The sequence below is a fragment of the Mugil cephalus genome, chromosome 16 (genome assembly GCF_022458985.1).
Source record: "Mugil cephalus isolate CIBA_MC_2020 chromosome 16, CIBA_Mcephalus_1.1, whole genome shotgun sequence".
NCBI lineage: Eukaryota > Metazoa > Chordata > Actinopteri > Mugiliformes > Mugilidae > Mugil > Mugil cephalus.
Genome location: NC_061785.1, coordinates 21,412,532 through 21,429,007, shown reverse-complemented (window position 1 = coordinate 21,429,007; position 16,476 = coordinate 21,412,532). Strand labels below are relative to the sequence as shown.

The following is a 16,476-nucleotide window of genomic DNA, read 5'->3' as shown; positions in this document are numbered from 1 at the left end:
GTCTGTGTGCAAGGATGGAAGACAAAACCCAATATTGGGTTTTGTATATTATTAATATATAACTAATGCAAAGCTCCTTCAAAGAGCCTATTCATTTTCAGCAAATGAACTTGATAGAAATGCAAATGTATGCAGCCTGTGAGGTGCACAAGCTAATATTTGTAATGGGAACACCATTATGCTATTAATGAGTGATCTTCAAAACTTTGTCAACTTCCTCTGTGGTTTTATGTCTCAGCTCACCGCAGTCGTGTACAAGTGCACTTCCACTGACACAACGGCTGGATGTGGTTACAGGCGCCACAGACCACACCCAACCACACCCTGGAGTGTCACACGCTGGCTGTGGTCAAACGTTAAAGTGACAAGAGAATAAAATGCTGGTTTCAATGGAAATGAAATAGTATTTACACTTCTTTGTTTAATTTGTAATACAAATACATTAAACAACAGAAAAAAGGCTCCAATTACCCAGAGCTCACGGTTAATTCATCAAGTTGTTTGACTGATAAGCAAAAATTCACTGACAAGGTGATTTTTATTTCAGACTGCAGTTCCTATTTAATGTGATTTTCTTCAGGTCTAATTGTTTCAACTATAGAAACATTCTTCCACCAAGTATTATCGTACTCTAAATATTACTAATTTCAGTAACTATTTCCAGAGGTCACTGCTCCATTGAACATGTCTGACAACGTCTGAGAGTGGAAAGCTGGTGACGGAACAGGCATCTTCATAAAACCTACTCAGCCCAGAATGCAGATTTTTAGGAGATGACTTGATCTCTGTGTACTGGTCGACAACCGGTACATCAGTGGAACAACAATATCCAATACGCATAGAAACACAGCTCAAACTCAAATGTTTAAAAAGAAAATGAGAATTCTGTTAGAATCAATACAACATATCCATTTTGGTGTTAGGAGGTATGTCCCTTCCTTCAGTGCTGCTCATCTAGTAGGAAGGTCCATTGCCCCTTTACCACAAATGTTGTGAGGAAAATACTTCCATATTTCCAGGCTGGTAAACTGGTGAACTGTTCATGAACCTGTGCCAGGTTCATGAACAGTTCACCAGTCTGGAAATAAAATGTGTATATTTGTTGCACAGCCTAAGTTGGCGCATCACCATCAGTTCTTTGATGGTGTGAGTTGATGGTGGAGTTGTCTACTCTTCCTGCTGTGTGCAGCTGTTCACCGCCGTCACTTTCCTTCTCAATTCCATTTTTCACAGAGCCAGGGCTTTCCCACTAATGATAGTGGCTCTTGCCATGGGGACTGGTTTTGTACTTGGATTATAATCTAGAATGTAAAGTCACACTTGCCTCAGTTACTTGTTGTGTCTTTAGTGGTCAACTAAAAATGCAGTGTGCGTTGACCCCTGTATTATTTGAAGGCCTGGGCTCACTCACTCATTCCTGTTTCAAAATAATGACAGTGGCAAAGCCTCAAGGCCTTTTCTGACTGTGCTGCTGAGGTCTAAAAAACAAAGATCAATTGATCATAGGCTACTTTGCTCAGTGACCCCCGCCTTTAGTTAGCTAGTTAACGGTCACATGGTTATTGGGCTTCCGCCAAACATGAGCATGAGGTCACACTCTCCAGCATGGATGGAAAAGTCATTACGTTTCTCATTTAGCTTAAGAGCCAAGGCTCAATACGTCCTTGTACCTACAAAAATATTTGTTTTTGATGAGGCCTACAGCGACCACACTATGAACTAACCAAACACTAATGTCTATTGCTGTATAATAGTAAGAGATTGACTTACAACATTCAAGTTTATCAACCCCATAGGATGAGGTTATTTATCCAGCTCAGTGCTGTTTTACATTAACATAATGTCAAATGACCACAACCTGTTAGAAACAAGAAGTTGGTATTGATCATCTGGTCAAATTTGTACTCTTGTTAATTTTCATCTTTTGAATTGTGTTTAATTAGCATAAAGTTCTTATATGTAACATTTGTGTTCACAGAATGTCCCTTTTAAATCTTTCAAGGTCTGTAATCAGTATATTTTCAAAACTGTTATTAAAACTATTATAGTGTTATCAGTAATATCAATAAAGGCCTTATATAAGTTATGCTATTGAATTCAAAATTCATTTTAAATGTTTATGTAAGTTCCTCAAAAGCAGTGGTCCCCACCAGTACCACGGTCCGGTACCGGTCTGTGGGTCAATTGGTACCAGACCGTACAGAAAGAATACATAACTTACATTATTTCCGTTTTATTTAGTATCTGATTCTGAACGATGTTCTATTTTGCAAAATTACCAGATTCTCTCCACCACATCTGTCTATGACTCACTCTTGACGCAGGTCAAGATGCACATGGCTACGTTCTTAAAGGGGCTGCTCCCGCCGGTAACACATAATTCATTACTGCGTAACTGAAACCCCAAAGCTAGCAAAATGAACAAAAAACAAACGTCTTTAAAAAGTTTCTTTGCGCAGGGTAATGTCTCACATTACCCCTAGATGGGACCGTCTCGTTGCAGAGAAACAAGCTCAGTGCTCCCACTGATTTAGCGTTATGGTGAGTTGTATTTTTCACGCACTTTATATTTGTTTTTGTGGTGAATCTTATGTTGAAGGCATGTTTAACCTCTAGTATTATGACCAGAGAATGTGGGTCTGAGGGGCCGTTGCTCATACTCATGTTACGAGGACGCTGCTAATAAAACTGTATACACAGTGGATTCACATTTATTATCATATTTAGAAAATACCAGTTTTTATGACGGCCGTATCATTTTATTTTGTTGTATTTATCGGCCACACCTTAAAGGCCGCTCCGTGGAAATATTGTCTGACATTAAAACAGTCCGTGGTGTAAAAAAGGTTGCTGCTCTACAGGGTGAAATATCTCCGGTTTCACGTGTATTGGCTTTATGTCTTGACATCCTGTTTTTAATTAATGTGTTTTGTCTGTTTTTAAAAAGCTGCACTGATGTAGCAACACTAATTGTGTTGTGCTTGTATGATGACAAATAACACATTCTATCGTAATTTAACAGCTTGGTCAATTGAACTGGTACAAACAAAAGAATGTAAAATATGTAAAAAAAATATGTAATAACAACAACTATAGCCACAACAAACAAAGTGTCATCAAACTAAATCAAGACCAAATGAACAACAATCTTCGGAGATAAAACCTTACTTTTTCTTTGAAGACAAAGCAACAAATAAGAAAATAAGGAAGAGACTATCAAGAGGTATTCTGAGTTTACAATGTTATGGCGTACTGCAAATATTTCAAAAAGCAACTCCATAGTCTGATTCATTACACCCTCTACTGACACGTTCCATTGTCACAAGATAATCCGTGTTATTCAATAACCTGTCAATGGCCATAATGATACGGCTGACCGGTGTGCTATGGGATTACATCTTAAAAACCCCAACACAACCTTTCTGGCCAGTGAGAAAGCTGGACAATGGAAATACAAACAGCAGAAAGGTTCCACTGAAAGCCTGAAAACATCAGGTAAGCATTTCTGCTTGTTCCTCTTATGCCACCGATTTGATCTGTTTACCTAAATATAATCCAAGACACTCATCCTGACACTTCTAATTACAATGAACACCGTCTTTTCAAACAACATCATGTGAACACCCACCAAAAAGTGTGATTTCCCTTTGCTTTCAATTCAGGGTAAAAGACAAGATGAACTGAGCTGAAATGTAAATGAAGGTATAAAAAGAAGAAAAAAAAAAACAAAAGAGGGAGATAACGAAGATCAAAGACACAACAGCAGCCTCTCCTGCTGATTCTCATTACCAGATACTGATACAGCCCAATTCCCATCCGGGAGACACGCTCCTCACCCATCCCCATTCTGGTAAACACACAGACACAATGAGACCTCCTTGTCAGACAATCACATCAACCTTGTCTGCACAAGCACAATAACAATTCCACGAAGTCAGAATGCACTGCATACAGAAAGGTATTTCTTTCTGGTTTTCCTTTTTCTTTTTGAGCTTATCATAGCTTCAAATCCAGACACATGATAACAGTTGCGGGGCATGTAGAGGCAGGGCACAACTGTGACAATGCGCCTCGCAATTCGATGATGCTTTCACGTGCTTCGTTCACTGGCGGCTTGTTTTTTAGTAACAGCAGAAAAGAAAGTCTAGGTGAAGATGTTCCAGACTCAACTATGTGCAGCCTGGAGCAAGTAATAAAGGGCTCGTAATGCTAGATTAAATGACGCTGTCTATTGCAACCCCACACATGCACACTACTTAATTCCTTTGGTACATTCCCTGAACAATCCTAGACAGGCTACCCCATCTGTCAGACGAGGAAAGGGGTTAGGATTAATGTGTGTCTCTTCTACGGTGCAAGAATAGGTGAACTCCAAAGCCGTTCACACACTGCTTGGCTGCTACCCAACTGTCTGGCTAATAAAGCAGAAGACTACTTAGCCCAGTTTGCTGGTTAGCGAATGGGACAACTATAACACCCTGCTGCTACAGACTCAAAACACTACACTTGAGATTGAAATTAGAGTGATAATATAAATTAAGGTACTTGGACACATACTGTATTATGTGCATAGAGACACACTCAAATCCACCCAGGCACAGTTTTTAACGCATAGACACGCATACTTTTCTTAAGCATTCTTAATTCTAACAGACGTCTAATCTGACATTAGGGCCAGATGGGTTATCCCTAATTCAAAGTACAGGAAAAAAGGTGACGGAGGTGGGGGTAGGTAAAGAAAAGGCAGGAGCTAGAACCTGGATTTACAAAAGAGTTTAAAGTGGAAAATGACAAGCACGTACCAAGCAGCAACAGAAAAAAACCTCAGTGATTGGGAGTTAGGTGTTGTTGAAATTTACTGACATACAGTAGTTTATCCATCCACCCAGAACTTGTGAGAAATATCTCTGACTTGATTTACTAGATAAGGTTGGACAGTACAGGCTTTTGTATAGGTCTCTATACCAGTGCAGAGGTATAAAACCTGGTAACCTTAAGGAAATCCAGCTTAGAAATTATTGTTCATCTTTGTCATTATGGTGTCTACAGACAGATTTTTCATTTTTGGACATAGTCAGTGTTTGTGCTAAGCAAGGCTAACACAGACAGACATAATACGGAGTGGAAAGATTCCACATGTGATGAAAGGGAATTTGAATTAAGAACAAACTGATAGAAGGGAAGGTAGCCTAATGGTTAAGAGCCATACCAATAACCGTCCATGTTTTATTCTTCCAGTATTTCCGGTCTATCACTACTGCAACACTGATTCAAATCTGCAAGCAACTGATAAATCCACCAGTTGACTGGGAACTGAGGGTGTAATCTCACAATCAGTCTAACTCATGTGAACATGACCCAGTCCAGAGAGTTTCCTGTTGATCTCGACCAAATGAATCAAACTATGGACATGAAAATGAAAAAAGAAATGGATCCTATGTTACATACTACAAAAAAAAAAAAAGAATTCATATTAGACAACAGGCATATCTGCTTAATAAAGTTCTGACAGTTCCCAATTCATTCACTCATTGTACCACAGGAACCACAATACTGACTAAAGCGGTGTGTACATAAAGCAGGACTGTTCACTTTAGAACATCCACAGTTTGTGATAGATACTTAAGAAACATTCAACTCAGCCTCCAAAAAGTCATTTATAAAGGCTCAATACTGCCCACTCACACACACACACGCGCGCACACACGCACACACACACACACGCGCACACACGTGCACACACACACACACACACAGACAGACAGACACACGCACACACACGCGCACACGCGCGCGCACACATGCGGACACGCGCACACACGCACGCACGCACGCACGCACACACACACACACACACACTTAAGTGTTGCAGCAGATTATTATAGCGGTCCATACAAAGAAAGAAACCAAAACAAATAGGTTCAGAAATGAAGTTATGTGTAATAATGTAAAATAAGAGGGTGAAAAAGTTTACTATGAAGAATTGTGATATGTTCAATACTTATTTTACCCGCTGTATATAAAAAGTAAAAAAAAATTTTCATCCACTCATCACACAGGTTGGTCAGTATGGGTGTTAAATGTAACACTGATGATATTCTAGCATTTTAGTTGGACTGGAGAAGTAATGCAATGTGCTTATCACGCTGAGCTGTCAGGATCAACTTAAATTACCTTCCAGCAGAGTTCTAGCAGCAGAGCTAACTGTAGTCACCTGTGTGTTTGGTAAAAAAAAATTGCAGAAAGCTTGTCGACTTCTGTGTTAGCAAACAGGCTGTTTGCCCATCTGTTCACCTAAGAACCACCTAAAGGCCTTGTATTTAGCGTGACAGAAGAGAGGGTTGGGCCTTGTGTCAAGATGAAAGCGAGCATGTGTTCCAACAAAAGACATTGTAATCACGATGGCCTTTGAAGCACCTCTAGTCTCTAATGGTCTCCATTAAGGGCGGGGCCAAAAACGCCCACACAAGTCCACTCCCAGTCAACAGCATGGGAGAGGGGGACACTTTGGGCTTTGGGCACTATAAGTGCAGCAGAATGTGAGTAGCTCGAGGGAGGGTCCAGCTTTCAGCGCACCTACTGTACATACAATATGCTTGCAACAGCTAAGCAAAAAGAGGAATCCTGTGGTAAGTCCACTTAAATTGACTGAGCACGCACCCTGATGTCAGCAGATGGTTGATTGGAGTAGAAACCTCCCACCTCAGCTCCCTGTCCATCAAGCCAGCTTCAATGCCCCAGCTAATCCCCTCGGGACACTGCGAGTCTTTTGTGCCAGTTCCCCGCCACCTTTACTATCAGGTCCCTGAACCTATCCTCCTGAGAAAACACCGATCATGTCAGATGAAATTGAAAAGTCCTGCAACAGTGTTTTGTTTATTTTCCCAAGAATGATTATTTAAATTTAAATGGAAAGTGATTTTAAAGTTAAAGATGGATGACTTGGTATGAAATGCCACATGTGCGTATAGGTGATCAGAGGGAGTAGAAACAAATAAGTTACTGTAGTTCACGCATTGGTTGCACTAACTATCAACATGGTGAGTAACGGCAGTCGCAGAGACACACAACTCATAGTGGCTCTTGAGCTACTTCAAAACCCTGAGCTCCAGATTGCTCTAATTTGTGTCAAACGTGAACATACAAACATGATACATGTTTTTAGAATAAGAGGGACTTACAGTTTCCAAGGCTATCATTACCTCTGATGTTAATCAAAAACAAAAGCCCATGAACAAACAGGAGCGTAAAAACAGGTTTCAAGTTGCAGCTCTTGGCACAGCATTTAGAGAAATAAGAAAGCACAGGAATTACATCTAGGAAATACCCCCTTTCTCTTAAAAGCACATGTCTGTTTGCTTTAAACCTCTCTCATGGAGTCGTATCTTAATGATCATGAATGAAAAAGTGATGAGACACAAATGATATAGTCACTGCTGCATTTGTTGTCAGTCTGCAACCAACACTTTTTTCTTATTGATTTGTTGGTCAGTTTGTCAATTTACTTAACTCTCCACTGTAGAATATCAGCATCATCGATGATTCATTTTGTTGTTTCACTGTTGTTTGCTTAAGCACTGGTTTAAAGAAACTACATTCATCAACTACTTTCAATGGAGTCATGCTTGAGCTGAGGAGAACAATGACAACATAAGCGAGGCATTTATATTGTGCTATGGAAACTAAGATCCCAGGGTTTACAAAAATACTACTTGGTTACATAATGGCACTTAAGGCATTATAGACTACTACCCCTCCCACACCAAACAGGGATGAATCTTTTAATCAGCTGTCTGAAATATAGAAAAAATAAACAAACAGAAGGAACAGGAAGCAGCTTTCAGCACTGTTACAGACAAGACAAATATTGAATGTTGGGCTATTTCCTCTCTTCTGAATAAACAGTTCATCCAGTCGTCCCACTCTTGCTGCTGTTTGTCAGGCCCTGTTTACTCTGAACAACACACAACAGGAGCACACACAGAGTCGGCCGTGTTCTGCTAAGTCCCATACATCCAGTCAGATCAGCTGACCCCTCAGCTACAGAGCTGAATCCGTGGGCCGGTGCCTCCCTTCTCCACGTGCACCCAGCTTGTACCTAAGTCTTAAGTCGCTGCTGTGCTTGACATTCATCACTGCAGTTAAGAATTGTGAAACGACAAACTTTATACTTATGCTTGAAGTACTTTGACTCACTGGCTTTACCTAAATGATGGGTGTTGCTGGTGAAACAACAGCATAATGTACAGGAAGTACACCATTTACAAAGCAATCAGGGACGTTTTCCAGATTTCTAATTGCAGAAGCAATCTCCTTCCAAGAATTCTGTGCCACATGGGAATTACCATCCTTCTGCATTGATGGATCAGAGAAATACTCAGAAGATAAACTGCTCATAGATTCATCCCTCATTTATTCTCATCGCCTATAAAGACAGTGCAATTCCCATCCACACCTCAAGCGAAAACAATTCATAGATGTAATAGGTACTTTCCTTTTAGTGCAAACTTGCAAATGCTAGCATGGATACATGCAGCAATATGTTGGTAAACACGGTTAATATACTCTGCATCACGCCATTAGCACTTTATTGGGTATACTGGAATGCAACCCTTAAACATCACTGTCTTTTTCAAAGAGCAGCTACCAGGGGTGGTGATTCTCAGTTCAAATTGAACAATAAGTTGATTTAAATCTGACATATGTCCCACAAACGTTGCACAGCGTGCAGGTTATTTAACACGGAATTAAATTTTTATATAAAATGTTCATTTTTGAGTCAGACCTAAAGTAAACACAGAAACTAGATACACGGTACACATAGTCATTTTGAAAACTGAAATCGGGGGTATTTGCAGGCTGACCTATCATTTTGTTATCAGAGTTAACTGGTTTAGGAAGCTCAATCTATGCTGACCCCGACCTCTGAACACACATAACCAGAATGAGCCAATGCAATAACTTACTTACTAATGTCAAGAAAGGTTATTAAAGGTTACCAAAAGTGTTCCCACATCCATCATATCTCTCAGTGTAACCCTAACCCTAACCCTTATTCAAACCTGACCTTACAATAGGTTAACTGGACAATTCAAGGGTCAGAGTACCACCACAGCTCTGCACTGCCTGTCTTTCAAACCTTTCAAAGCAGGTCGCTACAGGCCAATCAATCCCTTATCGATAAGGTTGTGTTCATGAGAGACAGTGCAGATCAGTGGCAGTCCATCCTGCCAGCTGCATCATCTGCTGTGCTGCTGTCAGACACCGTAGGCTCTGAAGAAAGTGACAAACGACCAAGTCATTGAAACTGCTCTTCCAGTGTTCTCGAGGAGTTGAAGGCAGCTTGTTGTGCCAGAATTTCACACTTTCTTACACAAATAATGTTGTAATGCAGGTCAAAACATACACACACATATGTACAACTCTTCTCCCATGCCTGGTAATGGTCCAATTTATGGAAGATTTAGATCAAGAGCAAATAACTAACGAAGTCTAAAACCAGTTTGTAGTTTTTTCCATTGTCATCTCATATTTAAGAACAGAGCACTATGTGCACATTGTGTATTCAATAAAATGTATAAGTTATCAATACAAACTCAATAAAATAAATTATCAAATACATATTGATGAATCAGTCATTGAATCAGTCGTCCTTCAGGAATTTAGACCTGGGAAGCCACAACTTAGTATTTAGCTACAAAGCTGCTCTAACAGATTCAATGCCTTGGTCTAGGGCACCTCAGTGGTAAACAGCAGAGAACATTCCTCATTCGCTCTGTCCTGCCTCATTGCCTCAGACTGTGTGGCGGTCATTGGTTGTTGCTCACAGCTGTACAGAAACTGACAATATGACTTTTAATATTCTCTGCCAAGCAGTGCTCGCTGCCTGTGTACTGTGGAAAGTGTTTAACAGGCTTTTTTTTCCTGACAGCCACAGCTTTGTTCCCAGAGCTTGTCAGTGAGCAGCCAGCCATCCTGATGAAAGCCCAGAGCCGATAACGCCACAAAGAGAGGCGGCTTCAACTTCACAGGCAGTTTGGCCTTAACTTTCCCCGGGCCTGGATAAGGCAGAACCCTGTCATTTGCGACAATGCTAGTGCAGAGAGAGTTCGCTTGTCGCCTAACTTGGGATCTGCACAGATAAGGAAATCTGAAAGCAGAAGAAAGCCCCCTAAAACCCACGCGGAAAGACGCAGGAGCTGCAGGGGTCTGCATTTAGGAGATTAGCTCGCGTTGTGCTGCAATTTGAATCCACTTAGTTTCAAACTGTCCCTGACCTGACTGCAGGAGGGGGCTGTGTTTTGTGGTTGACAGCTGAACCTGATCCTGTGGTTATCACAAAGAAACTGCACTTAGTTTAGTAAGTAACGACAACATCGTTGATGGCAATAGGTCTGACTGTGCTATCTGAATTCTATTTCACAGCGGGAACAAGTACACTCCCAAGCCGTAACCACAGAACAAACACAAGATTACACTGAAATCATGGGGTACACAGTCATACTCACTGGTTTTGTTGCACTTGACTTTGGAAAGGAGTTTGTGAGCCAACAGAAGATCTCCACTCTTCACTGCCACCAGCAGATCCTGTTCTTTCCCCATGATAACCACAGATGCTCAAAGTGCTCGTTAGCCCAGGTCGCTTTTTTCTTATCTCTTCAATGCTCCGTCAGGTGGACGGTTTCAGCGAAGATTTGTCAGCACATTAAAAGGCCATTGCTGAATCCCAGCCATGAGGTGAGACAGGTGAATAGAGGGCTCTGCAGCATCTAAATGGAAGGAACGTCAGGTAGCGTGGTCCAGGAGGTCTTCTTCCTCTTGTTGTTAGAATAGAGACACATTATCTCTGATGGCTGCCTGACAGCTTGACGATGGTGTTGAATCTGGAGCTACAGTGAGGATAGTAGAAGTTTAGTCCATCTCTGTCAGCCTGGAGGTAGCAGCAGCCCAACCTGCCATGACAAAAAGACACACACTGAAATCACATGGAGTCAAGAGCTGTTTCAAAAATTCTGTTTAAAATAATACTACCATGTAACTCTTTTAGACTGTGTATCAAACTTCAGCTCTATTGTTACAGACCTAAATGGGTACATTACTCACTTCTTTAATTCTTTGATCACGATGTTTTGATTTAAATCATCATTTCCCCAGTTCTTAACCATGTGGATACATGAAAAATACTCTTTTCACAACAGACATGTTGACAAAGTACAAAAAGCACAGGTGTCCCAAATAATGTGCAACTAAAGCTTACCATCAAAATTTAGAACCGAATTTTGTAGAAATTTGAGACAGAAAATGTGAATCAAAGCCAGTTCGCATCAACTACCTTATCTGAATATTTAACATTCAGGGCTGCAAGAACACACTGGTGTTTATATATGTTAAGCTGAAACAACATTGTGTTTAAATTCACTACCATTATGTAGTGATAAGCTGACATCTCACACTTGTCATAAAGTGATGGGCGAGAAGTGTGAGATGTTGAGCTCATCTCAACAGCTTTCATCGCTCCACTGATGGGGCGAGGTGTTGACCAGTCATATGTTTTGCTTTTCCACGCAACCCTGATGATCACCAAGGTCTTGGGTGACACTACAGCAGTGAATCAGCCAGCAAAGCTGACCGAGTTTTGTCTGATTCTTGTTCAGTGGCCAGTGAATGTTCCTGTATTTATTCATCACTTTTCTGCCTATTGGTTCTCATTCACACACACACACACCCATGCCAAGGAGTGGGGACACCTCTTGGTTCACTGTCTTTCTCCATATACTGGGAATCACAACTAAGCAATCAAATGAAATAATACTGAACACTGAGATGAATACCATACTCAGATTAAGGGCCAGTCATGGATGTACTGATAGACCAGCGGATGGTGACAGTGCAGCCACTCAGCGGGCAGTGGAGGCCACATCACAGAATGTAACCATGTAGCTAAAAACATTTTTGACCAAGCACCAAGCAAGTTATGTTGCGTCAAGCGAGTGGCACCATCTTTGAGTCCAGTGTGCAGTTCAGTTGATGGTGCCACTCACAGCTCCAACAGTCAAAAGAAAAGATGATCAAAAAGTGGCAGTTCTTATTCTTTTATATGTTTTATGCAAGAAGTCACACGCTTGGCTTAAGTACGTCTCCTCTCAGTTTTCAGCTCTGCGCATTAATGCAGGAACTCTTCCATCTCAGTGAAGCAGAACAACTTTTTGTGTTACTTTGAGACCAGTTTTCCTGCACAACCTGAAAATGAACATTAAAACAGGTGGATGGAAACACACATAATGGCTTTGAGCTATTCAAATGTGGCAACAAACCATGAAAGTGTGACAGAGAACCAGCATGAACAAACCGGGACCTCGAAACTGAAGCAGCTAAATGGACTTTACCTATGAAAGCAAATTTGGCAAAGTTCTCTACTACAGTATAGTGGGAACAAAACTAAAAACTAAATGAGAGGTGCTGATTGGCCTTTTCTTTAACTTTTTCCTCTGTGTCCCTTTAAAAACTCAGCCTATCTTAAAGTCAACATCTTGTCTGATGTCTTGAGTCCTTTTCACCAACCTAATCTGGATTGCTGCCAAATGTCAGAGCGCTCTCCTTTGGTTCCAGAATCATTCAGCTAAATGTGTGCTTCACATCATTCCACCTGGTCATGAGCCCCCACCAGCTACAACCTCTACAACCCCTGACAAAAGGTCTATAAAATGAGGTTCTAAAACCTCTTTTTTTGTTTCTAAAATGCAAAAATATTACATTTACCACCAGATATAACATAAAAACTGTGAAGAACAGTCGTATCTTGTTGTTTGTGCAGAAGGAACCAGATAATGTTTATCTCATTTACTTTAAAAATGTCAAAGACTAGTGGCTGGATTTAAAAAGTAAATTTTCCAATTCAAATTTATCTCGGTTAGAAAGATACATTATTCATTAATACAATCCTTGTTTTTTGTAAATACACACCATTTCCTGTATCCTCTTCTTCAGATTTGACTGCGGTCTCACGAGATTGGTTTTGCACAACAAATCTTGCAAGATCCTGCAATGAGATTAGTCCACATTTGAGGGCTGAAAACATGACATAAGCTCCAACTCAGAAGAACAACACAAAACCAGTGCCATATGCAAGATGTGCCGACTGGAAATAATGCATGGGGAAATACTACAAATCTCTTGAATCCCAACAAAAACATGCATCACTAAAATGAAACTTCGCCTGACACAACAACAAGGTATAAGGTAACGCCTTAACCAACAATACCACTGTCAGTAGATAAATGCTGTCATTAATAGACATGTGACTCTAACTTGACCCAACTTTTGTTTGTTTTCTCTGATCCAGGAAGCCTGATCCCTGAGGAGCATGCAGCTAATCTGTTACTCCTGCCACGCAGGAATAAGGTCTCGGCCCATTGATAACACTCCTCCAAACTTTAAGGAAGCATCTTTTCACTCAAGCACTGCCTGGCATTTGTCCAGCTTAAGTCTTTGAAAAAGAGAAGAAGAAAAAAAGTTGTGTTTTTCTCCCCCACACAGAGCAGACTGCCACTTTAGAACTCATTTGCCTGAAATCCCAATGGCAGAAAAAACACCAAAGGGGCACAAAATAACCAGCTAAAGCATTCACTGAGAGGCGTTAAAAACAATCCTCCTGGGTTTGTAAGGTTCCTACACTGTTGTACAATCAAACAGGCTTCTTCACTGAGCCGCACGGCCTGCAATCAGAGCAGAGGTCCTTTCTGCACTCAGCAAAATAAAACTGCTGTTTGGAGTCCAAAGGAAGCTGTGAGGCAATCATGGAGGAAATAGCGCAAGCAGAGAACTGCGCGTCTCATCTCCAAGTAAACAGGTACTACTCGTGTGGAAATTTTGCACAAATTAAAAGGCTCAGCTGTATTTGCAGACCTCAACTCGTGAAACGCGCAGCGTAGAAGGCTCCTGTTTGATTTGGAAATGACGCTGAAAATCCCAAAAACAGGAATAGCTCATCTGTCATATTGTCTGTCAGTCTATTTAGGGCTAGTGTAGTTATTCCTTTAAACTACTAGGTGATCACGGCACAGTGTAGCCCAGCAGCAGATGCCAATGCTGTCTTTGCACTGACACATGATCTAAAACCAGCCAGGCACCTTGCCAGGCAGTAAACAACTGCAGCCCCTCACCGACATGTGCCAGAGTGTAAACAAGGAGTCCAAAATTGGCTTGTTAGCCCAAATGTCAGTGGACAGGGGTAGTTTGGTGGGCTTTCTTGGCTGGGGATGGAAGTCTGAGTGACAAGTAATAAATCCTACAATCACAGTGGACTGGGGGACAAAAAAAAAAATAAAAAATCCTCCAGTATCATGTTCTATTTTAAAATACTTACAGCACGAACAAGTATTACAATTACTACTATTACTTCTGACTTCTTAAAGATTAGATGTTAGCTCTTAAGAATGTATTAGCTCGGTATTATGTGTTGAAGCACACATTTTTTTTCCAACACGCACTGGAATCATGCAGACAATTTCAGACCAAATCCCATTCTCGATACTGCCAATTTAATCGCACATCGCACTGCAGTAAACGTACGAATTCACCATTAGACAAGTATGACAACTTTAAGAAACTATTGCTGTTGCTTGTAAATTCGGCATTCACCATAGCAAAGTGTGTAATAGCCCCGCATTAATGTCAAATTTGTAACCGGAGCCCGCTCTATTTACGCTGCCTTCTACTGTCAATTTAAACCCAACAACGGACGTAAACAGTCGCTAAAAGTTTACGTTTGCTGAAATAGGATGCTGTATGAAAATTGCCTACGTTCCGAATTTGTCAGAAAACGCTACTGGTTCGTTTAAAGTTGTCATATATGTCCTACTCTTTACGTGTAAAAACCAAGACGGGGAGTTTTGGGAGACATTTATTAGGGACGCCCGGCTGTTCCTCACCAGATAAATCCTCCGTAGGTTGAGCCTCTCCTTGTTTGTCAAGTTGTCGGACTGCTGTCAAGGTGTTCAAACTCCCTGTCCAAACCCACGCGACTTTCCAAATATAACACTTACAAGTATTTCTGTACGCTCGGTGCCATTTCAGTCAAATTATTCCGAATAAATACATTCATTTAAAAAGGATAGTTCTCACCTGTTATAGACGGAGGACAGGTTGGAACGAGCTCGTAAGCAGCGGAGTCACAGAGGGAAGAGCGCTGCCGGGCTGCACGAGACCGTGAGGAGGGTCAAGTCATCCGCATCCTTACTCACAACTTCCGCTAGTAACTTTCAAAGTAAATCTGAGTTTGATTGGCGTGCCACAATATCCCATTAATCGTCAAAATGTCATTCTTTTTACATGTTTTGGGCATGTTTGGCTCTAAGTTCTATCAAACTATGTAGACCTCACCGATAATTTCTGAAATGGCGAAGATCGGGCGTTTTCTAGTTCTGCCCGCCACTTTTCTGTCTTTTTAATTTGAAGGCAACAAGATACAACTTTTTCCGTTGAAGGCTGTATAATTCTTCTCAAGAGCGTATAACTTTACAGCAGCGAGTGAGTGACTGGAGTCTTGCCTTATATACGCACGGAATAACAATAAGCAAAGTTAATGATGCACAAATGGAATAAACTCGTTTTAATATTACGCATTAATCACTGCAATAAAGCGCCAGTGGGATAGTATGGTAGTTAATTTACGCCGAGGGACTCAGTTTAACTCATAATTACATTTGCCACATGGTGGCAGACAGAACGGAACTTGTAATTGTCCCATCATTTACAATTTAGACTACTTCTAGTCAGTAATAATGAAAATTGAAATTGTTCCTTTGCATTAACCCTCCGCAATGACCCCTACAGATACAGCGGTTGTGCGGTGGCGACATCTGCTGGCCAAAACCCTGCTAATGATGTATCATCTCAGCTCAGCTCATCTCATCTTCTACCGCTATCCTCACTGAGAAAACTTTGACAGGACCGCTCAGAAACTCAGATCAAAATTAACATATAATGACCCTCCAAAATAACCTAGTCAAATTTTGAAGAATTATGAATCATAAATACAGAATCTCAGAAACTTTATGAAAAAGGTGAAAAGAGCACACCTTCCTCCGCCCTCATTTGGACAACATTTTATAGAGTGATCATAGAGAACATCCTGAGCAGCTGCATCACTGTCTGGTTTGAGAACTGCCCCATCTCTGCTCGCAAGACCCTGCAGTGGATGGTAAGGACAGGTGTTCATCTCAAATATCTTCACCACACGATGCATCCACAAAGCCAACAGCATTGTGGATGTGTACATATAGATTGGATCATTTCACTCCCAAGGCCAGCTACAGCAAAGTTACAGGAGATGAAAATCCCAGCCACATGGGACAAGATTAGCCTGCTGATGGCACTATATACATGTAAACAGATGTGGTTGTCCGAAGTGCTGTACAGAGATACAAAATAATATACAAACACATATATACATACACTTATACATAGATATACATA

The 16,476-nt window shown here is 41.0% G+C and overlaps 1 protein-coding gene across 6 annotated transcripts in view; it reads right to left on the bottom strand.

Annotated features, from left to right (window-relative positions):
• Positions 1 to 15,221, bottom strand: part of LOC125021966 (caskin-2-like) — a 52,248-nt gene extending 37,027 nt beyond the window's left edge. For 3 of the 6 annotated variants that reach the window (XM_047608185.1, XM_047608190.1, XM_047608191.1), the window contains exons 1-3: positions 15,124 to 15,212; positions 12,964 to 13,039; positions 10,509 to 10,952 (exon numbers count right to left, since the gene is read on the bottom strand). In XM_047608185.1, coding sequence (XP_047464141.1) covers positions 10,509 to 10,602 — 94 coding nt within the window. In that variant the 5' untranslated portion in view covers positions 10,603 to 10,952; positions 12,964 to 13,039; positions 15,124 to 15,212. The other 3 variants (XM_047608187.1, XM_047608186.1, XM_047608188.1) reach the window with 3 other exon arrangements.
• Positions 15,222 to 16,476: the final 1,255 nt, after the last annotated feature.